Here is a 26,172-nt window from a genome sequence, read left to right on the forward strand (position 1 = left end):
TGTGACCTCCAGTTCTCCAAGTTGTATCTTGATTTTCTGGTAATGGATCTTGTGTCATCATATAATATGACTTGTATGTTTTTGTGAAATGTGTATCCATTATCAATCAAAGGACAATAGATTTAGAACATTTGTGGTAAAAATAAATTACTCTTCGTGATTCATATTTGTGAAAAGTTATGCTGGCCTTCAGAACAATTTTTTAATTGGCTGAAGTTAGATTGTTTGCCTTATAATGATGATGATTTTTGCTTTAAAGTTTTTTTGTTTATTTGTTGTTAGTTTCTAAATAAGATCATCCGGATAAACTCTTCAGGAATTATTTTCTAAGGAGGAAATGGGCCAAGAGAGGAATGAGAATTCCTTAGGTATTTTCTCCCATTTTCAAACCCCAGCACTTAGCCTGATTTATAATAAGCATTTAATACAGGTTGGTTGATGGACTAAAATGTCCAGCAGAAGTTCATACAGTTAGTAACCGTCAGAGTCAGACTCTGGTTATTTGATTCAAAATTCAGGTCCTTTTGGCCTTTTTTTTCCCTTCTTTTTAACTCAATGAAAATCTATGAACACTGTAGAAATTCCCCTGGGGGTACCTCAGAAGGCTTTATATTGACATATGTGAAAATTGGTTGCATGGCATGGGAGACACAGACAAAGGGCCACCCATCATTGGAGTGCCTTCATCAGAGAAGCTTCTGTGCTCTAGGAGAAAATTAGAATTGAATTAGCTCAGAACAGGGACAGCTAGGTGGTGCAGTGGATAGAGCACCAGCCCTGAATTCAGGAGGAACTGAGTTCAAATGTGACCTCAGACACTTCACACTTCCTAGCTGTGTGACCCTGGGCAAGTCACTTAACCCCAGCCTCAGAAAAAAAAAAAAAAAAAAGAATTAGCTCAGAACTGAGAGATGCCCAAAGTTAGAGAAGCTGCCCTAAATGTTCATAGGGACTATTTGTGTCCAATCTGTGGCAGAGCATTCCGAGCTCATATTGGTCTGATCAGCCCCAGTCAAACACACTGTAACTTGACTCTAACATAGGAACAAAGGACAACCACTATCAAACCAACTTCAAATAGTAATTTGTGATACAAAGAAATGTGGCAAGGCTGATATGAGCAATTGGTCCTACTTCCCTTCACATTCTCAAATAGTCATACATCTCTGCATGTAAAGCCATATGTAAGCAGAAATAGAATGTAAGATCTTTGAGGGCAAAGACTATTTTTTAATCTTGTCTTATTATCTCCATTATCTAACACAGTGTCTTAACCAAATTAGAGATGTGTATTTTAAAAGCCTGCTCTTCTCTGCCTACTCTAATAGTATATTAGCTCCAATATATCCTGTATATATCTTCTTGTTTATGTGTTTACCTCCCCTTATCAGGTTGTAAGCTCCTTGAGGGCAGGGACTATTTTTACCTCTGTAAAGTACCTCTTGGCACATGATAGGTACTTAATAAATGCTTCTTGTGGAACAGAAAGAACAAATACTTGGGCCTGAGTCCTTGCTTTGATTTATGGGGAGAGTGACTGGACAAGTCATTCAACTTCACTTTAAAAAGGAATATGATGACCTTAACCAAGTTACTTAAATTCATTGGGCCTCAGTTTCCCAGTAAGATGAAAGAGCTAGTTTAAATGGACTCCTAGAGCCTTTCTACTTCTAAATCTATGATTCTAGGGCAATAAGATCATTTCTTCAGTTGTTTTCAGTCATGCCCAATTCTCTGTGACCCCATTTGGGTTTTCTAGGCAAGATAATGGAGTGGTTTGCCATTTCCTTCTCCAGCTCATTTTACAGATGGGGAAACTGAGGCAAGCAGGGGTAAGTCACTTAAGGATCACACAATTAGTAAGTGTTTGAGGTCAGATTTGAACTCAGGAAGATGAGTCTTCCTGACTCTGAGCCTACAGTTCTTATCTATTGCACCAACTAGTTGTCCATAAAAAATACTAGCCCCAACTTACTCAAATGTATGTTGGAAGGAAAGTATTTTGAAAAACCAAAACACCTTATAAAAATATGAACTACTATTATTATAATTTAACTCTGAGTTAATGCTTGGGTAGAATAACACAGTGAGTCCAGATCAGACTTGAAATATTGTAAACTTGCTAACAAAGAACCCCCCAAAATATCTTTACCATATCTTCTAAATCCTGAACTATCTATATATATATAAAATCAGAGAATTTCTAAATCTTCTTTTGTTTTTTTTTTCTCTCTTCATTCTTCCTGTATACATTTTCTGTATATTCTTACTCTTTTTTTTTTTTTTCCTTTTACTTCCACTTAGTTTTTCCCTGTTTCAGTGTCTAGTCCTTGGATCTATCAGTATTACATATGGACACTGCTTAGCTCATGGTACTGAGAACTTTAAAAAAAAGAAAAAGGAACCAAAAAAATTAGAAGGGATAAAGGGAAAAAGAAGCAAAGAAAAAGGAGGAGAGAAAGACATTTAGGTTTCTAATGATAAAATATTTGCTGTACTTTAAAGCTGAAATATGATAGCACTCAAAATGGGAGGATGAATGAGTCATATTAAGGCAGACTAATGAAAAAATATTTTTCCCTCAAAACTACAGATCATTTCTCATATATTCTGGCTGTATTCTTGTGATTCTAATGTCACCGATCTGAAATTGGAAGTCGAAATGATGGAATTCTGCAACCTATCCATTCCAGAGAGGTCCCGCCTATCCTATCTTACAGGAATTACACTTCTGCATTACCTGGACATTTATAACTTTACCTACAAGGTAAATATTGTTTGTGGTATCAGTTAGTTGTCTTTTGCTTTTATTTTATTACTATTTAATAACTCACTAATGTTCTTGACAACAGCAGGAAAGAGGTTCACTTAGGCAACTATGAGATTATTGCTTTGGAAATTTCCAGGATTTTTTATCTCAAATGCATCTCTACTCATTCCCAATAGAGAAAAACCATACCTAAAGCCATTAATTGGTTATTTTGTTTTGCTCCATGTTCAGTTGTTTTTAGTCATATCCATTTTTTGTGTGACCTCATTTGGGAAAGATACTGGAAAAGATCTTGGCAAAGATGTTGAAGTGACTTGCCATTTCCTTCTCCAGCTGCATTTTTGGGAACCCAAAATTCAGGCTTTGAAAATGCAAATTAGGTCTTTGAAGCAATTAGACTGGAAAAGTTCTATAATGATAACAATGATTCCTTTATTCTCCTAACTTCCCCTGCCCCAGCTCCAGAGACCCATGATTTTCCCCCAGAACAAAGAAAGAACAATTCCTTCTATATCTGTGTGTATCTAGTAGCTGCAAAAATAAGGTGAGAAGGGGAAAGTTAAAAAGATCTAATCCTTATAAGATCACAGAATCACAGAATTTTAGAGCTGAAAGACCATTTCAATGACCAGTTTAACTTGTACCCAAAAAGTAATCCCCACTCAAACATATATACTCAATAATCCAATCCAACAAATGCTTGTTAAGTGTTTAGCATTTGCCAAGCACTATGGTAAACTTAGTAAATACAGTTAATAAAAAGATAGTGCTTGCCCTCAGGGAGTTTATAATCTAATGGGAAAGATAATACATAAAGAAGAAAGGAAAACTGGGAGTAAGGGAGAGGGACATCAAGGGGTATCTTTTTACATGAAATTGAAACCTAGCAGAGCAACAGGTACAGATTGGAGTAAGTCCAAAAGTCAAGTATATGTCTTCTATAAAGGAAGGTGTTGATGGGAGTTTGGTATTCTACCATCCAAGGAGGGAAATGGTATCAGTCAAGATTTGAATTAGCAATATATTGATGAGATTTGAGGAGCTTAATTTGGAATGGGCCTTTTATTCCAGGGAGTTGAAATCAGGTAGGGCAGCAGATGAAGTGAACAGTAAGTAGTCATTCAACCTTTTTTTTTTTTTGAAGACTTTCAATGAGAGGGAAGGCACTCCATTCCATTCTTTGGGATAACTCTAAGCATTAAGAAGTTTTTCCTTACATAAAACCTAAATCTGCTCTTTGTAACCTTCAAATGTTAATGCATCTCCTTGCAAAATTCTGTTTTATTCTAGCATATTGCATCCTATGAGAAGCCAACAAAAAATAGCAGCAGCCCATGTCTTCTACAGTTGGAGTAGGGGCTGAGAAGGGTGGGGTGAGCCTAAGCTGGATGTCTGGCTTCTAGGATTTGTTGATGCTATCTTAGACTATCCAAGTAGAATTTTCTAATTGGCCCAAATGTTAAAAGCTCCAAGACACTCATTACTTGCTCTCTAACAATCAAGAGTTAGGATCTCTGTTTCATGAAATAACCAGTAATAGAATAAGGCTCTGCTGTTTTCTGACAGGGGCCTGGGTTATAAACATGAAGCATGGTAGAGTGAAAAGTGTTGGATTTGGAGGCTGAGGGCCTGGGTTTGAATTTCATGCCTAGAATTGTGTAATCTTGGGTAAATCACTCAAACTCTATGGGTTTCAGTTTTCTAATCCTAAAAAGTGAGGTCTGGCTTTGACCTTTGTGCTATGTTTTAGCTCTAAATTGATTACCTTGTGAGTTTGCAAACTATATGGTGAAGATATATGAATAGATAAATGCATGTTGGAAAAGAATGGCAAATCTCTATCATTCTAGGGCTAGAATTTTTCAAATTAGTATACTCTACACTTAGAAGATATGAAATGTATATTTATGTAGTGAACGGAAATATGAAAATTGCAAGACAAATATGCAAACTCAATATATATATATATGTATATATATATACATATACATATATGTTTGTGTGTGTGTGTGTGTGTGTGTGTGTGTGTGTGTGTGTGTGTGTGTAATGTAATCCCTTTGAGGACAGGGACTGTTTCATTTTATTAATCTTTGTAACTTTAGTCTAGTAAGTATGCTTAACTTAGTAAGTCCGATGTACACAGCAAGCACTCTTTAATGCTGATAAAATTAAATTAATTAGAGCAATAACACTGAGCAATCACGTTACTCTGAATTTCTATTTCATAGATTCATAAGCTGTGTAGCATAGGGAGCCATCCTCAGAGCCAGGCAACTGGGCTTCTAGTTCTGCCTCTAAACCTTTAACCTTTTGTGCCTTTGCCCACCCTCTCACAGAAGTTGCCTAGAATGGGCCAAACTACCTTGGTAAAGGGAATTATCTCATCTGGGGATTCTATCAATGAAATCATAGGTCCGTCGTAGATCCCTATCCTTTGTTTTTAGTGTTCTCCCCAACCTTAAACACATACACACACAGAGAGAGAAATAGAACAAAGAGAGAGGCAGATAGACATACATACACACACACACACACACTGATAGAGACAGAGACACAGACACAGACATTCACATACACACACATATACATCCAAACATAGAGAGAGATTTGGGAAAAAAATGGATTCTTGAAAATAGTTGGGATTTATAGGCCTAAATCTGATGGGTTGTTTTGGGGGGCAATATAACACTAAGAATAATAATGTTTTGGTTTCCTATTTCTAATGATTTATAGCTGAAAACATTTTGTACAAAGTGCAATCCAAGACACACAGGAAGCAAAGCTGTTTTCTTCATTCCATCATATTTATTTCATTCACTTACATTTCCATTTCCTTCTGTGAAATGCTCCTGCAGAGCAGAAACCAGATATGGTATTTCTTGTGGGAATCCAGTAATTAAGCAGCTCTCTAATTTTTCCTAGCAGATAAAGCCTGGCTAAGGTAGTAATCATATTCCTATGGGAAAATCCCAATGTAGGATTGATGACTATGTGTTTGACAAATGGAGGATCACTACTTAATGCTTGAAAGATACTGACTAGGAACGAAAATTAGCCTCTGGCTTTTTTAAAAAAAGAATTTATTCATATCAACCTAGAAACACATAATGTTTCATATGAAGTGGTGAATATTTCATATGAAGTGGTGAAATAAATTGATTGTGGTTTAGAAAATTTATGTAGGAATCAATAGGCAACATTCCAAAATAATTGTGATTCCTCTTATTTAAATATAAAACAATAGTTAAATTTGGCCAATTTACAATAAAGTGGGTTACAAGTGGTTTTAATTATCTGGTCATCTATTAAAAAAGCCAAACTAACACCTGATGGTCTAGCTATCTCTGCCAGTTATAAAGCATGGTATAATTTCTTGATTTTTTTCTTTTAGTATCACACAAACAAAATGTTAGGAAATTGCCTGAATGAGGTGAATTGGGTACATTAGTTGAAGTATACAAGATTTTCTGCTTTCTTGGTGCATAATGTATGATTATGAATGACAGGATAGACAGTGAATTATTTAGCTGGCCAGAACATTATAGACTTTTTCAAATCATTTGTTTTGTTTCCATTTTTGTTAGGTATTTTTCCCTCGAGAAGATCAAGAGCCAGTAGATAAAGTGATAGAACTCATTATAAAGCTGAAAGTCTTTCTCAATCAAATGGTTACTGGCACCCAACCACTGCTCGACAAAATGAGGTCACTGAAACAAATACACCTGTCTCGAAGTGTACAATTATCCCAGGTATGAAAAGTACTAACTGATAATACTCTTTCTATAAAATCTCTTTAGAAATATTACCAGTTGTGTATTGATAAGTATTTAATAAATGTCTTCCTGGAAAAAAATTCATCTCACACTTCCATTTAATCTGAATTATTTAATGTTTTCTCCATCACTTTCTTAAATCTAGACAATTAAAAAAAACACACAATAAAATCAAGCCCTGATTTGTTCTGTTTGCTGATTCCTGAGGTGTAGGTGCTCACGCTAAAAATTTAACAATTGTATCTCATAAACAAATTTGAGTGGTTCTAGAATATCATTCGATCATAGCCACTGAGCTTACACAGCATCTGCTGTATATAAGAAAGAGATAAAAATCTCCCTATAGGTATGAGGTAGCTAAGCAGCATAATGTGTAGTGAGCTAGACTGGACTCAGGAAGATCTGATGTCCACTTACTAGCTTTATGACCATTGGCAAGACACTTAACTTCTGTCTACCTCAGTTTCCTCAACTGTAAAATGGGAATAATAGTACCTATATCTCACAGAGTATGAAGATGAACTATTTATATATATATATATGTATATATACATATATATAAATATGTGGTTATATGTATGAAATATTTATGTTAATATTTGTAAAATGCTTAGCATAGTGCCTAGCACATAGTACCTACTTCAAATGCTTGTTCTGTTCCTTTTACTCTCAGTCCCTAAGTGTTAGAATCTCTTAGACTGATCATATAGAAACCTAAATTGGTGAGTACTATGTGGTTCACATGTATGATGGTTAGGAATATAGCAGCAAAGAAGGGAACTGGAAATAGATAGATAAATGGATCCATGGCATGTGTATGTATATATACATACATACACATGCATTCATGCATCTATCACTTATACACACTCATATGTATATATGCACACATAAGTATATTGTGTCTATGTAGTTATAATTATTTGCAGAGCTCAAAACTATAAACTATAGTTTTAAACTGTAAAATGTAATATGTAATTTTTGTTCTTGATACTTGGTCTGGATCTGAGATTTCATTGACACAGATAACCACAGCTAAGAAAGCTTCCTCTACAAATTTAGATGGACAACTCTTACAACTCATAGTTTTAAAGAATTGCGTAAGCCCTTTTTGTACTGGCAAGAAACTGGAAACTGAGTGGATGCCCATCAATTGGAGAATGGCTGAATAAGTCATGGTATATGAATGTTATAGAATATATTGTTCTACAAGAAATGATCAGGAGGATGATTTTAGAGAGGCCTGGAGAGATTTACATAAACTGATGTTGAGTGAAGTAAATAGAACCAGGAGATTAGTGTACATGGCAACAATACTATACGATGATCAATTCTGATGGAGGTGGTTCTTTTCAACAATGAGGTGATTCAAGCAAGTTCCAATGGTCTTGTGATGAAGAGAGCCACCTACACCCAAAGAAAGGACTGTGGGAACTGAGTGTGGACTACAACATAGCATTTTCATAAGAAATTTTTTTGTTGTTTTTTGCTTACATTTTCTTTTCTTTATCATTTTTTTCTGGTTTGATTTTATTTTTCTTGTGCAACAAGATAATTGAATAAATATGTACTCATATATTGGATTTAACCTATACTGCTACCATGTTTTACAAATATTGGATTACCTGCCATCTAGGGGAGAGGATGGGAGAAGGCCGGGAGGGAAATTGGTACACAAGGTTTTGCAAAGAATAATGGCGAAGAATTATCCATGCAAATGTTTTGAAAAATAAAAAGCTTTAATAAAAAAAAGAATTGCCTGCAAATAATAAGAGATTAAATAGTCACAACGACAGTATATGTTCCAGATAAGCCTTGCATTTAGTTCTTCCTATTTCTAATTCCCACTCTGTAGTCCCACTACACCACATTGTCTCCTTATAATTATTTTTCATTTTGTCCTCATATTTTCAGGGAAAATTCAGGTTAAAATTGTCTTAAATCAAGTCATTATTTTATTACTAATTTTTTTAAATATTTAATGCTCTTTGAACTTACTCCTCTGTTAGATTAAAATAAGTGAAATAAGTGCCTTTTATACTTGAATAAAAACATTGAGATGTAAGCTGTTCTTCTATAGAACATAGCAAACTTCTGATATTGATTTCTTGCCCCCAGGGAATGTCTTGCTAGTTATTCAGTAGGTGTTAATTTTTTTTTTTAAACTGACAGTGATGTGTTGAACAATATTGACTGTTTCCATGTATAACTTGCATTGATCAATAAGTCTAGGCCTCTTAAAGGGAACCCTTCTTTAATTCTGGTGGCAATAACCTGTTCCTGAACTGTCATTATAAATCTCTTTGTTTTTTTTTTTTTTATATCAATAATACGTCTGATTCAATCATTTGTCTAATACTTCTTTGTCAACATCTTACTGGTTGAGTTCCTATAGATGTAGCCCATGCAAGGCCTTTTGAGTCCATGTTGAAACTTAACTGTTCCACAGCTTTCATCTGATTGGAAATCTTATTTAGTTATATTCAGCAAATCCAATGCCATGTCCCTATTTTGAAGGGCATCTAGGTAAAACTGCATAAAGCGCTGAACTTAAGAGTCAGAAAAAGCTGGAGTTCAAATTCTGTCTCAGACAATGACTAGTTATAATTGTTAGTAATTCTCAGTTTCCTCATCTTTAAACTGCAGATAATTGTAATACTTCACAGAATTGTTTTGAGATTTAATTGTCATACCATGTAAATTGTCATACCATGTAAAGCACAATATAAATACTATTTATCATTGTTATTTTTGTTATTTTAATTTGTATATATTATTGTCATTATTGTTATAATGAACATTATTTGATGAATGAATATTATTTGATGAAACTCATAAAAATCTAGGGAGCTGAGTTGTTTTTTTTTTTTGTTTTTTTTTAATGCAGCTGGGCCTTTTTCAAGTGATTCATTTTAATTAATATGCTTCTGATTTTTCTCCCACAGGAAATATATAGAAACCATCATATTAACGGCCCTGAAGGATCATTTAGCACCATCTCTCAAGCCCTGTGCTCTCAAGGAATCACTACTGACTACTTAACAGCCATGTTGCCCTCTTCACAGAAGCCCAAAGGGGGCAACCACACTAAAGATCCTTTGACCCACAACTTGAGCAAAAAACAAATAGCTTTAAAATATGGAATTCCCCTGACTGCAAGTAAGTGGACTTGAAATGGGCACCACAAAAATGCCATTTTCAAAAAGATTTGTTAGTTTAGGGTTTCTTGGTTGTTTCAGAGTGGATTCTAAATGTATTGGAAGTCAAGGTATTTTCTAAATAGTAGCCAAGCAAATCACACAACAGAAAAGAACCATTTACCCCTTAAAATATAGAGCCTGAATTTTTAAATGATAGCACTCTGGATTAATTTGTAATCAAAAAACTATTTAAAGTACATGCATTTAATTATTTATTTTATTTCTCCTTGCAGCACCATTTTGCTTCTCCCTTTATAAAGATATTGTTAATATGCCTGCTGGACCTGTAATTTGGGCCTTCTTGAAACCATTGTTATTGGGAAAGATTATGTATGCACCTTATACTCCAACCACAAAGGCGATTATGGAAAAGGTTTGGACATGTACCTAAGTGATATTGTTTTCCTATTTGAATAGGATGAATTTATAAATCAATTTGTAAGCTTAGACCATTAAGAGTTACTCCAATAGCATCCTCCTTCTTCATATGCTATATATAATACCTTGAGAATCACAAGAACAATTTCCATCACTAACACTGTCTGTAGAAAAGCAGTATAATTAATCCTTTGGAAAAATATAAACCATATTAACTACCACTGTCAAAATGAAGTTATTGCAAGTGAAAAGACCTCAAAATTTTCAAGAAATTCAGAAAGGTTGTATATCAACAGTATTTAACATAAAAACAAAATAAGAAAAGTAGACATTATAGTAAAAATAAAATAGTAAAAAATAAAAGTAATAGCATCTGTAATGATGTGGAGTATTCTATATCATTATAGATGCTATTATTTTCATATATTATATATCATTTATATATTTTATATCAATATATTGTTTATATAATAATAGCTAGCACTTTAATATTTGTATTTTATATGTTTCAGTAATGCACAAATTCTTTGAGAATCATTTGTTTCTGAAATACTTGTAGATTATCACAGGAAATTTTATTATTTACAAAGAATCCTAATGCAACTTGATGTCTGCTTTCTACACTGGAAGTAACAGTATATTTATGAAACCCCCAGAAAAGACACGCTAGTACATTAAAGAAATCATTAGGAAGAGGTCTTGCTATATTAGAGTCTGAGGTTCTAAGTTTGAATTCTAGATAAGATTCAAACCCATATTGAGATTTTCTCATTGTTTCTTGATCTGTAAAGTGATGGAGTGGGCTAAGCTTGGACTAGCTTTAAATATATAATCCTAAAAGCCTTCAGAATTTTTCATGAATAATACTTAGGTAGTTTAAAGAAGCTGAAAACATCAACAATAAAGGGAATTATTTTCACTTTAATTTCACTTTTTTGATTAGGAGTTCTTAACCTTTTTTTTTTTTTTTTTTATCTCATGATCCCTTTGGAAGTCTGGTGAAACTTGTAGACACCCTCTCAGAATAATGCATAAAATAAAAAACATAGGATTACAAAAGAAACTAACTTCATTGAAACATAGTTTTCAAAATATTTTTTAAAACAACTTTGCAGACTTCTGGTTAAAAATAACTGTTTTCGACCAATTTTCATAAAAGTGATTAACAGGTAACTTATGTTAATATAGAAAATCCCTAACAGATTAATTTTTTTTCTTCTTTGTTTTTTAGTCTAATGTAACACTGAGACAACTGGCAGAATTAAGAGAAAAATCTCAAGAGTGGATGGATAAGTCACCACTATTCATGAATTCATTCCATCTGTTAAACCAAACCATCCCAATGCTTCAGGTACTCTTGTATGATTCTATCATCCACCTTAATAAGCATGGCAACTATTTGTGATGTTAATTATTATTGTTATATAAATAAGTAGATGGTACCCAGGCAAAATTTATGGCTACACTGGATAGATTAAAATGAGCGAGATTAGAAGAAAAAACAGATCAAAATGTGCATACCCTTTGACCCAGCCATACTACTACTGGGCTTATATCCCAAGGAAATACTAAAGAAGGGAAAGGGACCTGTATGTGCCAAAATGTTTGTGGCAGCCCTTTTCATAGTGGCTAGAAGCTGGAAGATGAATGGATGTCCATCAATTGGAGAATGGTTGGGTAAACTATGGTATATGAAGGTTATGGAATATTATTGTTCTATAAGAAATGACCAACAGGAGGAATACAACTGATGTTGAGTGAAGCGAGCAGAACCAGAAGATCATTATACGCTTCAACAATGATACTGTATGAGGATGCATTCTGATGGAAGTGGATATCTTCAACATAGAGAAGAGCTAATCCAATTCCAATTGATTAATGATGGACAGAATCAGCTACATCCAGAAAAGGAACATTGGGAAATGAGTGTAAACTGTTATTTTTACCTTCTGAATCCAATTCTTACTGTGCAACAAGAAATTCGGTTCTACACACATATATGGTAGCTAGAATATATTGTAATATATTTAACATGTATAAGACTGCCTGCCATCTAGGGGAGAGGGTTGGGGGAGGAAGGGAAAAAATCTGAATAGAAGTAAGTGCAAGGGATAATGTTGTAAAAAATTACCCATGCATATGTACTGTCAAAAAAAAAAGTTATAATTATAAAATTAAATAAAAATTTAAAAAAAAAAAAAGAAGAAGAAAAAACAGAATCTCAGAGTTAAAAGAAACCTCAGAGACTATCTAGTGTTACCTAGAGAGCACAGAAATTTTCTCTACGCCATATCTAACAAATGATGGTCCAGCCAAGTGAGGAGAAGCTAACTACTTCCCAAGGAAGCCAATTTCCTTCTATAACATTTCTAATTATAGAAAATGTTCTTTAAAGGAGGCCATGAAATCCATCTCCATTTAACATCTCCTTATTAATCTTATTCAGATAGACAACATGGGACCATTGTAAGGATCCTGAAAACTCAAAATCTTTCCTGCTATTAAGTATTTGTTGCTTGTAAACAACCTCTTAGTAAGAAATATTAGTTTCTTCATATAATTTCCCACTAAGAGCAATGACTTATCCTGCAAGGAATTTGTGAGAAAAGAAGCAGCCAATATCTACTTACAATTAGAAAATGCTATGTAAATCAAATAAAAAAAAAGATTATTAGGCACTGTGTTAAACCATAGAAGTAAAAGAGCAAAAAGATCAATAATCTTTGCCTTCAAGGACCTTACTTTTTAATGGGGGAAGACAACATATAAAAAGAAGCAAGAAATTAATGGATGTGGAGAGGACAAAATGGAAAAAAAAAAAAAAAAAAAGAGCCAGAAAGTCAGGAGTAAATCCCTAAGAAGAATAAAAAGTGAACATGGTTAGGCTGGGCAGTTGCCTTAAATTGGATCTTTGGGGAGAAGTTTGACCAACAAAAAGAATGAACCTTAAGTTTGGAGAGATCTTCCAGGATTTCAAGGAGAATCCTTCAAGAACAACTATTGTATTTTACCCTGTTCCCAATTGTGTTTTCCTCTTGCAACTAAAGGAAAGCTTTCAACATCATTAAGCTAACAACAATCTGAAAACCGTACTTGATTTTTGGAGTGTCTCAGGTTGGTATTATGTGCCAGTTGCACTAGTGCATTAAGAATTTGATATGAAAGTCAAATATATTTTTCCACTTTTATTCTCAAGTGTTATATAGCCTCTGGCTTCTCAGTTAACATTTTTGGACTTACCTAAAGAATCCCCAATTTTCCTAGGAGGAAGATTAACTAGTTTTCTGTTATAAGACAATCTCACAGACTCAGAGATAGAAGACTCACTAGGGGCCATCTGGTCTGACCTATACCTGATCAGAAATTCCCTCTTGCAGCATCTCCAATATGTGATTGTTTAGCTTTCTTTTGATGATCTCTAGTGATTTCTTATTAAACTTTTCTTAGTCAAATTGGCAATGGCTATATTCTATGACATAGCACACTTGGAAAACAAACTACAACTATGTTCATATAAGAATTATTAATTAATAGAAGAACTATTGCTATACTCTAGGCCAAAATAAATCATTTATCTACATATCCATTTTCACTTTCTGGGAAAATAAGAATAGTTTTACCAAGCCCAATAGAATAATATCTTATTGCTTATACTATTTCCATAGAATATGAATGTTAGGAAAATAGAAACCGGTTCTCTTTTGATAGCTGAGTGTATTCCTATAATGCCAGGAGGAATGAGACACAAGAGAAGCCAGCAGTGCATTTCTAAAACCTGCCCCAAGCAAGTCCTGAAAACTCCCATGAGGCAGACTGCTTGGATTCCACCACTGTATGCTGTTCTCTGATTAGAACCAAAAGAAACCATTTTCATCACTACCTCTTGTTGGAATCTCAAGCCAGACTTACGTCCCATTATGACGCACATATAATTAGTTTTGTAACCTTTTAAAAAATAAAACTTGAAAAGCTTTAAAAAAATAGCTAGATATAGCAACTAATGCAATGTATTACCCACAGAGATACTTAACACACACTGAGTCAGACTTTCCCTTTTAGAGGATGAATGCCTTCTAAGTAGAAAACCTTTCTTTTCTACTGTGGTAATATTAGCCATGAATACAGAGGAAATACTGTGCAGGTGTTCTCTGTACATATGGCCAACTGATAATATAGCACATTCATTCTGTTCCCAAATATGTATTTTGAGGTTATCATTCTAACTTTCTACCCATGGGGACAAAAGAAACAAAACAAAATAAAGTAATTAAAGAAAATAGAGGTATAACCACTTCTGCCCTCAAATAACTTAATTCTAATTGGGAGACAACATATATAGATGTATAAAATGAATATCAAGTGCTTATAGGTGGAAAGGCAGTAGCATCAGGGGTCAATGTACCTCATTGGGTCGCTTAAACTATTTACATGATATAACAAGCACCAGGAAAAAAATAACAAAGATATTTGAACTCTAGTTTTCAATAAAATTGGACTACCTCTATAGAATCAGACAAACAAACTTCAGTGATGGTATGCACATATTCCAAGCACATCACACCATCAGTCTCTTCTTCTTTCATTTATAAAAATGGCTATTCAGAGAAATAAAATCTCATTCCTTGTATTCGGTGTATTTTAAGCTAACTATTGTAATTTTGGTTTAACAGCTTTTTTTTTTTTCATTTTACAATGTGATATACCATAAGCTCCCTCACTATATGTGACCAATCCTTACAATATATTTTCTTTCAAGAGTTTTGCAAACACTTTTCATTGCTAATTGCTTTCTTTCCACAATGTATTTTAAGTATAAATACTCATCTGATTTTAGAGAATGATTAGAAAGCCATTTCCACTGACAATCAATAATTGAGCAGTAGAAGATTTTTAAAGAAAGTAAGTAGAGGGTCTTCCTTAGTTACTGCAATTACCTTTACTTATTTAGCCAGAAATTCCAAGTTTTTCTAAACCAGGTAAGTTTTTTTAATTAGCTAAACTGACTCATGTCTTCCTAGACAGCAGAAATTTCTTGGTGTGAGAGAAGAGTTTCCAACTGTGATTTTTGGAACTAGACGTAAAAATCTGGGAGATTAATGGACACAGACTAACTTCTGAAGCTTAGGAAACCAAAATACTCAAAGTTGAAATTCAAAAGTTATAACCGGTAGCCAAAAATATGACTATTTTTGTGAATAAATCCCAAAACTAGACACTCCAATAACCCCATCCATTTTCCATTTATTTATCTACTATACCCTAACAATTTCCTTAAACTCCAGCAGCATTCTTCCTGTACAATTTCTCACAATCATTTTATAATTTTCTTCTTTCTCCAACATTTCTCCTAAATCCTTCTTTATTTTACTCTTGAGCAAGAAGGAAGAAGAGAAGTACTTTAAATGCTTATCTAAGCCTTTCTTAGGTCATTGCAACACAATGTTATTAGTCAAACTCTACATATGTAAAGAAGAATTCCCCATTTCATCACACACACACAAATCATAGCATTCATTGGAGAGAGAGTAGAGGAAGGTTAAAGTGAATACAATTCCCAAGTCTTGCATGTCATAATCATATTTAGCAATATGGGGATGCCATCCAATGAATGATGCCTGCATTTTGAAGTTTGCTTCCTTATAGGACTAATTAAACAAAGACCCAACTCTTCATTACCAGCAGCACACGCACTATCTTCCTTTGTCAGGGATTTGAATGTAAGCCTTTGTAAAATGATGCATTGGTAATGCACAGTAGCTGTTAACGCCTTTCACTGTGGGTGTTATTAGGGAGACAATGATTAAACTTGTTTTGTTCTTGCATTTAAACTAATTCTCTATTATTATTGTTTGTTAGAATACTCTGAGGAATCCTTTTGTGCAAGTTTTTATAAAATTCTCTGTGGGACTGGATGCTGTTGAACTCCTGAAACAGATAAATGAGCTTGGTAAGTCACTGTTAGATTATGCAGTTTTGTGGGACCTTTTATTCCCAGATCCTGTCAGGGGAAAAAAAAATGCCACTCTACACCAGAACTCCTTTCCATTTTGTATTCTGCATTGCTTCTCACTAGGTTCTGGTTATTCCATTACTCTAAGGGAAATAAATCCTCTGCCAGGTTTTCCATCCCCTGCCTCCTCTGTCAGCTGTAGACTTATTGTTATTCAGTGGTTTTTCAGGTGTTTCCTACTCTTTGTGACCCTAGTTGGGTTTTGTTTTTGTTTTTGCCAAAGATACTAGAGGTAGTTGCCATTTCTTTCTCCAGCTCATTTTACAGATCAAGAAACTGAGGCATTCAAAATTAAATGACTTACAAAGGCTTATACATCTAGTTCCGTGTCAGAGGCCAGATATGAATTCAAGACGATGATCCTCTTGACTAGAGACCTAGCACTCTATTCACATGGCCACTCAGCTACCAAAAGTTAATTTACAAAGGATACCAAACTCTTCTTTGATGATTAACTTCTCAGATAGTTAACCTTTCTCATTATGGATGACACTAAACATTCAGAAATAGTAATGATACAAAAATAAATCCTTCAAGTACAGTTTCTCCTTTAATGACCACAGATGACTTTCAAGTTCCTAATCTAAAGCATTGTTTTTCATTACACAAAGTTCTTAACACAAAGCAAGTTCTTAATTTTAATGCATGCTGACATCATGATAAGTTGGCTATGGATGAGGGCAAAATAATTCATTAGTAACACTGACTTTTAACATTTTATGCCCACTGTTGAGCCATAGCTACCACACAAGTGGAGCATATGCATCAGGCTATGAGTTGAAAGACAAAGGTGATGGATTGTCTTGTAATGAAAATAAACTAATAGCTAGCAAAGCAGAAATGGGTTCTTCTCTTTCAAGGTCGTTTAAAAGGATGTGTGAAGAGGATGCAAAGGAGCTGAGAGAACTTAGGTATTCCCTCTGCCACATCCCCACCTTCAACCCAGAGGATGCAAGTCATCTCATTCAGTCTATGTCTGATGTGCTGTTGCTATGCAACCCTTAGTATAAGAGCTTTGATATTAGAAAGAGGTGGAATGAAAGAAAGCACATCCTCATCCTAGGTAGTATCCCTCTTTTGGGGGCTGCTTCATTGGTGGCATAGGTTACAAACCACTGGAAAGTAACTATACCTAAGTATAGCCTCCAAATAATATCTGGGACATAAGAGAATCAGTAATAAAGGATTTTCTGTCTAAAAAATCACTTAAACTATCATTTCTGTTAAGAAATATTTTGAGTCAAAGGATCAAGGATAAAATGATTTTCATTTCTGAAAATTTTTGGAGCATATAGAGATAAGGTTTAAAATATGAGACTGATGGTATTTTAACTCTAAGACTTATGGTCATGTAATTATTAGGTAGTTTAAAATTTATTGTGGCAAGATCAAAGAGAAAATTTTCCATTTGGAATGGAATAGGGATAAAGAGAAATGTGCTATTTTTCATTTGTCTCCATTGTATTTTAAATTCCAATTAAATATCTTTCAAAATTGCAAAAGAATATCTGCCTTAGATTACATTGTATTGATTTTCTATGGCCACTGGAGGCCACTGTTCAACCATAATTTTCCCCCTCCCCCACCATTTATCACACCAAAAACCATTTACTTTAAATTCTAGTGCAAAATGCTTTTCAAGGAAGTTAAAAAAAAGATTTGGGGGACATTTGGTTGGTGAAGAAGAACTCAAAATATTTAGTATATTTTTATTCATGACAATTGAGTCAGGAGTTGAAAATTCAAACAACCATAATGTTATAGTCATATTTGTTTTCATATAAATCATTCGTAACAATAGGTTATTATGAGGATACTACAAAATCAAATAAAAAGTAGCTCTTCCTTTTTTCATAGTGAGATAGATGTTTAAAACAAATCCATCCATTCATCCATGCATCCATGCCATAAATTCTAAGTTATTTAATCAAAGTTAATACCAAGGTAACTCATATAACCCTTAAATAATTTAAGTATCTATATCTATATCTTTGTCATATAGTCATTTTCTTTAAGAAATGTTTCCATAGAGGCAGCTAGATGACACAATGGATTAAAAAAACTGTTCCTAGAGCCAGAAGGGCCTGAATTCAAATTTGATCTTAGACATTTAACATTTATTATCTATTTGCTGATCCTGGGCTTGTCATTTAACACTGACTGCCTCACAAAAAAAGGGTGGGGGAGAGAACTTTATAATATAATGTTTCACATAACTTTACATGTAGTTTCATACTGGGGGCTGGAGTGGGGATAAGGGAGAGAATCTGAAACTGAAAAGTTTTTTAAACAAATGTAAAAAAATTGTTTTAAATGTAATTTGGGGAAAATGTTAAATAAAATTTTTAAAAAGAAATATTTCCATAGCCTATTTCATTTGCAAATTACTCTACTATTATTCTCATATTCTAGCTATAATTTCCTTTGCTCAGCTTTTCTCTATACTTCCATATGCAACCTGTTTAGCTAATTTTAAATTCATCCTTCATTTCCTATTTTGTAGTTTGCCCTCTAGTAACTGACAGATAATAGCTAGCATTTATTTAGCACGTTAAGATTTGCAAAGCACTTTACATATGTAATGGGATTTAATCCTGGGATGTACATGTTATTATTATCTCCATTTTACAGATGAGGAGACTTAGATACAGAGAGGTTAAGTGATTTGCCTATAGTCACACAGGTAATAAGTATTTGAATTACTATTTGAACTCAGGTACTCCTGCCTTCAAGTTCCATGTTTTATCTACTTAGCCAGCTAGCTCATTGTTCTTTCCTATAATTTGAGTGCTTCCCAGTAGGAAGGAAGATTGTATGCTGGATAGTGCTGTTAAACTACTGCAGGTTGTAGGAATAGAAGATAGGAATAACTGATATAGAGAACTATGAGGTAGTATAAATTTAAAACTGGGAAGGACCTTAGAGACCTCTAGTCCTCCCCTACTGCCTTTTACAGATAAGGAAACTGAGCCCTGGAAAAGTTGTGATTTTTTTTTTGAAGTCACATAGTTAAAGTAAAAAAAAAAAACAAGATTTAATTGTATCCTCTATTTGCATATCGAGAGCTCTTTCCACTGTATCATACTGTATTATGGTAACAATTAGCTTCTTGATCTTGAGCTTAGATATTACAACATGTAAGTTTTAAAATTTTTCTTTAACTTGATCTTGGCATTGTTACTTTTAATGTCAACTGCATAAAAATTCTCTGTTGAATATTTGTGCTACAGAACAAATTTTGCCTGATGCTTCTTTGAATTTTTCCATATTAAAGCACATTTCCCCCATGTCTTTAATTTTCTAGATCTTCCTTTTATGTGTAACATTTAGTGGTAAATCAGTGCTTTTGGTACATCATTATGAGAATCAGGATTGTGATGTTTTCTTTTTTTTTCCCCTGTTGGCTTTTGTTTTGCTTCAATACTCCAGATATTCTAAGGCTAAAATTACAGAACAACATCGGTCTCATTGATCAGCTTAATACACTGTCTTCCTTGACAGTCAACATTTCCTCCTGTGTATTATATGATCGCATTCAGCCAGCAAAAACAATAGCTGAAATGGAGATGGAAGCTCAAAAGCTATACAAGAACAATGAACTCTTTGGAAGTAAGTTCAACTCTGCTTTTGTTTGAACCATTCCACTGGTAGCACAGAGATTAATCCCAATCAGATTCTCAAGGTGCTTTCCATATTTTCTATGCCGGAGACCTCAGGCAACTGAACAACACAGCCTTGTACACAAGAACTCCGTTTTCATTCCTGGCATAATTATATCCAAAGGAAGCATGCTTATAGTCAGAAAGAGAAACAAATCATTTGCAATTGTGCTATACAACTCCAGCAAAATGAGAGAAAGATAGAATGTTTAAGTTGGAAGAATCTCTGGAAGACATATATGCTTGATAATCTCTGTATACTCTCTGCATCATATCTGAATATCCAGCTTTATTTGGAGACCTATAATGAGAGGAAGCTCGTTTACTTTGACTCTTTTGTTTGTGCATGTGCTTCCCTATTTTCTTTGTATTACCTAATGGGGAGTATAAAGTGTCTTGTGCAATTGATTGTGTTACTGGTTGTAGTGATGGAAAATGGGGAGTGAGCCTGTGATTACATTGATGTCAGTAGTTCCCAAAGTGACCTTCCATTACCATGCAATTCATACTCTGACAGAATGATCCATAATAAAGAAAGATATCACTTGTCTAAGGACACATCAGAAACAGAACACAAATCCAAATCTTCTTGGTTCTAAGGATATCTCTTTGTGACCTGAGGTTGTAAAAATGGAAAAAAATAAGAGGAATTTGCCTGAGTTAAATTAATGTCACAAGGTCAGCAAAAGTGATGTTTATGAGATTTTTTGAGTCATCCTTTCTCCCTCAGGATATCTTAATGTTAGAGGTCACAAGATTGACAATTTTTTTGGTCAAATTAATTACATAATTGTAATAATTTTGACATATTTATAGATAGTGGGTAATGTTTTTAATCTACTATTGAGTTTAATATTATATTTTCAGAAACTGAAACTTCACAAGTTACATCTTGATTAAAAACTGCTATTCCCCCCCTCTCCTGTCCTGATAAATCAAGAGTCCTGGATCTCTTGTCTTTGTCATTAACCCAGATGGGAAAATGTTTGACCTCCCTCTTATGTAGGCCTCCAAACTATAGCAAGTAACCTCTTCCATTAAATTATTTTTTCTTTTTTTTCTTTCATCATTTTCATTATAGGTGTTATTTTCAAGCTTCCTTCTAACAGAACCAGGCAGAGAAAAGACAATCTTGATGGCAGCTCCCTTCCTCCACTAATAGAATACACCATCCGAATGAGTCTCAAGACAGCACAAACAACCAGCAGCCTTCGGAACAAGCTCTGGGCTCCTGGTCCACATAATTCTCCATCACAAAACCAGATCTATGGCAGAGCATTCATCTACTTACAGGATAGCATTGAAAGAGCTATAATTGAATTGCAGACTGGGAGGAATTCACAGGAAATAGCAGTTCAAGTTCAAGCAATCCCCTACCCCTGTTTCATGAAGGACAAGTGAGTCCCTATGCTTTAAATTACCTAATTAGGTGCAGCTTCCATGAGCATCTTTTGGCATCAATTCAAATATGGTCATTGGAATCAAATGCTTGGGACAAACCTTCATTGAAGGGATTTTCTTGGCAAGGTTACAGGAATGGTTTGCTATTTCCTTCTCTGGCTCACTTTACAGATGAAGAAACTGAGGCAAACAGGATTAAGGGACTTGTCCAGGGTCATACAACTAGGAAGTGAGGCCTTATTTGACCTCAGAAGATGAGTTTTCCTGGCCTCTATGAGGATCATCCCCCATCTTGAAGGATGCTCCATTATGACAATGCCTTGTCTTAATGGATTAGAGGTGTTAAGTAAGGGAGAAAGACCAATGGTTTAAACCATAACAAACAGGAATAAATTGAGTGCTACCTCTTTCCAGCCCTTAGTTTTTTTCTGAAAGTAAATGGGAACTTGATGGAGAAATCAGAAAATAGAGAGAGAAAGAATCTTTGTCTGAATCGTTACTGTGTGATAAGCATTCTAAGAAGCATGTCAATGTTCCAAGAAAAATCTGGGATGACTTTATGGAATAGTAGTAGTACCTTTGTCAAGGACTCTTGCAACATCTCAAATGGCTTTGCAAATGAATCTTTTACAATTAAAGATAACTTTTTTCAGGCAGTAAATTTTAATGTTCATTAAGTCTGCCAGTCTGCTAGAGCAAAATGACTCCTACTCCAATAACAGTTAAAAAAAAAAAAAAAGATAGAGAAAGATGTGCTTCGAGCCCATCCACCTACACAGAACTTAGAGACATGTGAATATTACTCTAAAGTAACAAAATTTATTATTCAACCTGCCCTTGGAGTTTTTACATCATTTTGGGGCTGCTCTATTTTTCTGTTGATGTCTCACTCTCTCCCCCTTGGCTGCTTCAAAAAGTCTAGATGAGATGAGGTTGTAACCCTTTGCTGAATAATGATAAGGGAAGACAGATGAGAATTCTTTCTCGTGGGTTGTCAAGGTTAGCTGCTTCTATTATGTAGAGCTGCTAGGACTTCGGTTGCATGAACTGTGTGTGAACTTCAGTGGCTAGTCTGAATAGTAAAAAGATCTGAGAGAGACTTGTGGGGTAAATTAAATTAAAATTCCCATCTGATTTCTGACTATTCCCTACTCATTCCTTCTTCTTGGATTTGAGTACATTCTTTGAGTTCTGACATAGTTATAGCCAGCACCCTATCTGGGTTTTTAATCCCTTGGATTAAAGAATATAGATTTCATTATCAAATGAAAAGGGTAATAGAGTTGGTTTTGATGGTAATTAGCACTAGTACTAACTCTGGGCAAAATCAAGAAGTAAGAAATTACTCTGGACTGTGAGGACTGAGTGTGGATCACAATATAGTATTTTCACTCTTTTTATTATTGTTTGCTTATATTTTGTTTTTGTTTTTCTTTTTTTTTTTCCCTTTTTTATCAGATTTTTCTTGTGCATCCTGATAGTTGTGGAAATATGTATAGAAGAATTGCATATTTAACATATATTGCTATTTAGGGAAGGTGATGGGGGAAGGGAGGGAAAAATTTGGAACATGAGGTTTTGCAAGGGTGAATGTTGAAAATGATCTATGTGTGTGTTTTGAAAATAAAAAGTTTAATAATAAAAAGAGCTCTAAAAGAAAAAAAAAGTCCTAAAAAAAGAAGCTACTCTGGATGTTATTTCCATTCCATGAGCATGCACATTTTGTGTAATAATTATGTTAATTGCACAATATCATCATGAGTAGTGGTAATTTTTAAAAATCACATACATTTTCATTATGTAAACTCTTTAGAAGCTATATCTTAGTTCCAAAAAAAGGAACAATAATGGTGTGAACTTTAGTCATGACAGATATGCAGAGTATATGTCCTGGGGGCAGGTGGTTTTTTGGGGGTCTTCCTTAGGTTATAGCTGCACATGGGCAGACCAGCCCCACTTACTGTAGCGTGGACTCTGAGGACCTTTCTTATAGTGTTCATCAACTTGCCCCTAAGTGTTGTTGCCTAAGTGTTTATTGCAGGATGTTCATGGTTATACATTTCAATTGAAACAATACTAGGTAATTATTTCCTAAAAGTAAAAAATCATTCTTTTGAATAGATGAATCATTCAGCAAAATAAATAGAATACTATGAACGTTTTCTCCATTCTATTCAATTTTGTATCAGTCAATGAAATCTTGATTCTTAAGATTCCAAGTCAACTTTCTTACCCAAACTACTCAAAACCAGTTTCTAAAACATAGCACTACCTATCTGGAATTTCAGATTGTACTGAGAGCAAGGAAGCATGGAATTCAAAGAGTCCCTGCCCCAATTAATTTTGCTTCATTAATATTAGAGTAATAAAAAGGAAACATGGAATATGGAGTGAGGTCTGATCTTGAAGTCAGGAAAATGAGAATTCAGATCCTCTTTTGCCCTATGTTATCAATTTTCTTTTCTTTCTTTTTGGATTCAATCAGGATTAAGTGACTTCTCCAGAGTTACAGAGCTAGTAAATGTCTAAGGCTGAATTTGAACTCACATTTTCCTGACTCAAGGAGCTAGTGCTCTATATTTACTGTACCACCTGGCTTCCCTTCCTTACCTTTCCAGCTGATTGAGCCATCTGTGTTTGGGAGAGTTTCTCAAACAAGTCTCCTTGATATTGGAAAATCATACAAAAGTCTAGACATTACAAAATGGTTACTTTTATTTTCAAAACATACATATATTTTCATTGTGAGGGAAAGGATATTTATAATGTTATATTGTCCAACTCTGCCATTATCCATTTTGGTAAGAGCTATCTTTATTTTTTTCCTCAGCTTCTTAACCAGTGTTTCCTATTCACTTCCTATCGTGCTTATGGTAGCCTGGGTTGTATTTATAGCTGCCTTTGTGAAAAAACTTGTTTATGAGAAAGACCTGCGGCTCCATGAGGTAGGTTGAGAATTCTTACCATACCCTAAAATTTTAAATAAGTTCATTTCTTATTAAAATTAGTTGCTGTGATTTCATTTAGACCAGCATGAACATGAAAAGCTTAACTACACAGTGTGAATTAGCTCTAAGGGAAAACCCTTTGAGAATCATAATGAAAATGGATAAGCCTTTTCTAAACAAACTCAAAAGCCTTTGCTTTCCTCCCCCACCACACAAAAATCTAAGTCCATTAAGCACTTATTAAATGCCTACCATATGCAAAGCCTAGTGTTAGGCAAGGGGGATACAGACAAAAACAAAATAATGCATGCCATTAAGAAATTTACATTCGACTAGAAAGTATATAATATGGAAACATAATATAATGTACATGATAATTGGAGGAGGAGAAAGTCCTACAAACTTGGGGAAATAGGATATAGAATGTTCTTCGTGGAGTTTTAATATATATATAGCAATATAAATAAATAATGATAGTATCATAAATGCAAGTGTTACTCAAAAATAACTCCATTATAATTGGTATAATGGAAAGTATATATAGTAATTCCACCAAAATGGAGGATTATTTGCATAATAACAAGTGGGAATCCAGATAAAGCTGTCATAGTCATCTTGTGTGTGTGTGTGTGTGTGTGTGTGTGTGTGTGTGTGTGTGTGTGTGTGTATGGGTGTGTGTGTGTGTGTGTGTGTGTGTGTGTGTGTGTGTTGTGTGAGTGTGTGTTCATAATTGTGTACAAATGCCTCCTCAAATACTTTGGAAATAATTCCCCATCTTAGAAATTCTTTGTTCATCAATCACTGCCTTTTTCCCCCTGCCATATATATACCTAATATCCCTGAACGAAAAACTTGATTTGGGACATACTGGAATATATTATGTTTTTCTGGAGTTTTTTTAATATGGAAGAAATGAATGAAAATATTTTAAAGAATTTATTTAGTGCAAATCTCTGAGGATACAAGAAAATGGAGATAACCCTTGCTTTCAATGAGATCACATTTCAGTGGTGAAAATGTAGATGGTTTTAGTTGAAAATTGGATGAAAAGGCCTAATCATTTTTGGAGGGCTGTGGTCTAGTAATGTATCTTCTATAGCATCATTGCTATGGATAACAACATCCATTTCTGACATGGAGCCACTTAACTTCAAGGGTAAAAACTTTCTTTTCTGGATTGGTGTTCGAAATGCCAGCCTCTTCTCCCCAAGAGTTGTCTCCCTTTATCATGGTTCCAGGAATCAAGTAGGAAGAAGAGCCAGTGGGCTAGGTCAAGAGTTGGGGAGGGATGCTGCTATTATGAGGGGCTCTTGATTTCAGGATCCTGTCCTGGGTGGGGTAGTGATCAAAGTGAAAATAGTACATTGTTTTACAAATGTTATTCAATGTCATCCAATATTGAAATTCTGTTAAAATGCCAAGAGTGCTGTGAACATTTCCATGTTAATGAGGGAACTCAAATTCCTAAGAGGGGAAAGAAAAGAGAAGAATTATCTCAAGAAAGCTAGGGTGAACAAATTGAATATATGCAAGAGAATTTTATTAGCGACAGTTCTATAAGGTCTAGATTGATGACAAGAGAGACCTGATGACTATGAAAAGGTTTTGCAGACTAGCTTCACTATGCATGCCAGGGATTGGTCAGCTTTCTCTGTAAGAGCTAAAGAGCCTCCCATCTTTTTTAGGAAAACATCATTCTTCCTGCCTTACCCAGAGCATAGACTCACAATAAGGATACCACAGACAGTCTCTGGGAGTATCTGGATATTACAAAAAATAGCAAAGCATGACTTGCAGACTTTTCTAAATTGAAGCTATGAAAGGAGCATGGCTCTGCTCTGAAATTTTGCAGAACTGCAGAATTATACATTGAATCTCAAAGCAAGCAATCTTGTATCAGATTTTTATAAACCCCAATTCTTGGTCTTCTGGGCTATGTTTTCCAAAAAATAATGTTTGGATGGAGTTTGATGCTACATTGTCACCAGATTAAAAAAAAAAAAACTCTCAAAGGTCATGTGATCTAATCCATT

General features: G+C 34.4%; 1 protein-coding gene across 1 annotated transcript in view; it reads left to right on the forward strand.

The window, feature by feature from the left end:
• Nucleotides 1-26,172, forward strand: part of ABCA12 (ATP binding cassette subfamily A member 12) — a 220,276-nt gene that overhangs the window by 122,790 nt on the left and 71,314 nt on the right. Inside the window, exons 16-24 of the mRNA XM_074298763.1 lie at nucleotides 2,594-2,767; nucleotides 6,355-6,519; nucleotides 9,489-9,702; nucleotides 9,977-10,116; nucleotides 11,353-11,472; nucleotides 15,978-16,068; nucleotides 19,561-19,740; nucleotides 20,872-21,187; nucleotides 24,022-24,136. Coding sequence (XP_074154864.1) covers nucleotides 2,594-2,767; nucleotides 6,355-6,519; nucleotides 9,489-9,702; nucleotides 9,977-10,116; nucleotides 11,353-11,472; nucleotides 15,978-16,068; nucleotides 19,561-19,740; nucleotides 20,872-21,187; nucleotides 24,022-24,136 — 1,515 coding nt within the window. The remainder of the gene's footprint in view (nucleotides 1-2,593; nucleotides 2,768-6,354; nucleotides 6,520-9,488; nucleotides 9,703-9,976; nucleotides 10,117-11,352; nucleotides 11,473-15,977; nucleotides 16,069-19,560; nucleotides 19,741-20,871; nucleotides 21,188-24,021; nucleotides 24,137-26,172) is intronic.

The sequence above is a fragment of the Sminthopsis crassicaudata genome, chromosome 3 (assembly GCF_048593235.1).
Source record: "Sminthopsis crassicaudata isolate SCR6 chromosome 3, ASM4859323v1, whole genome shotgun sequence".
Taxonomy (NCBI): domain Eukaryota; kingdom Metazoa; phylum Chordata; class Mammalia; order Dasyuromorphia; family Dasyuridae; genus Sminthopsis; species Sminthopsis crassicaudata.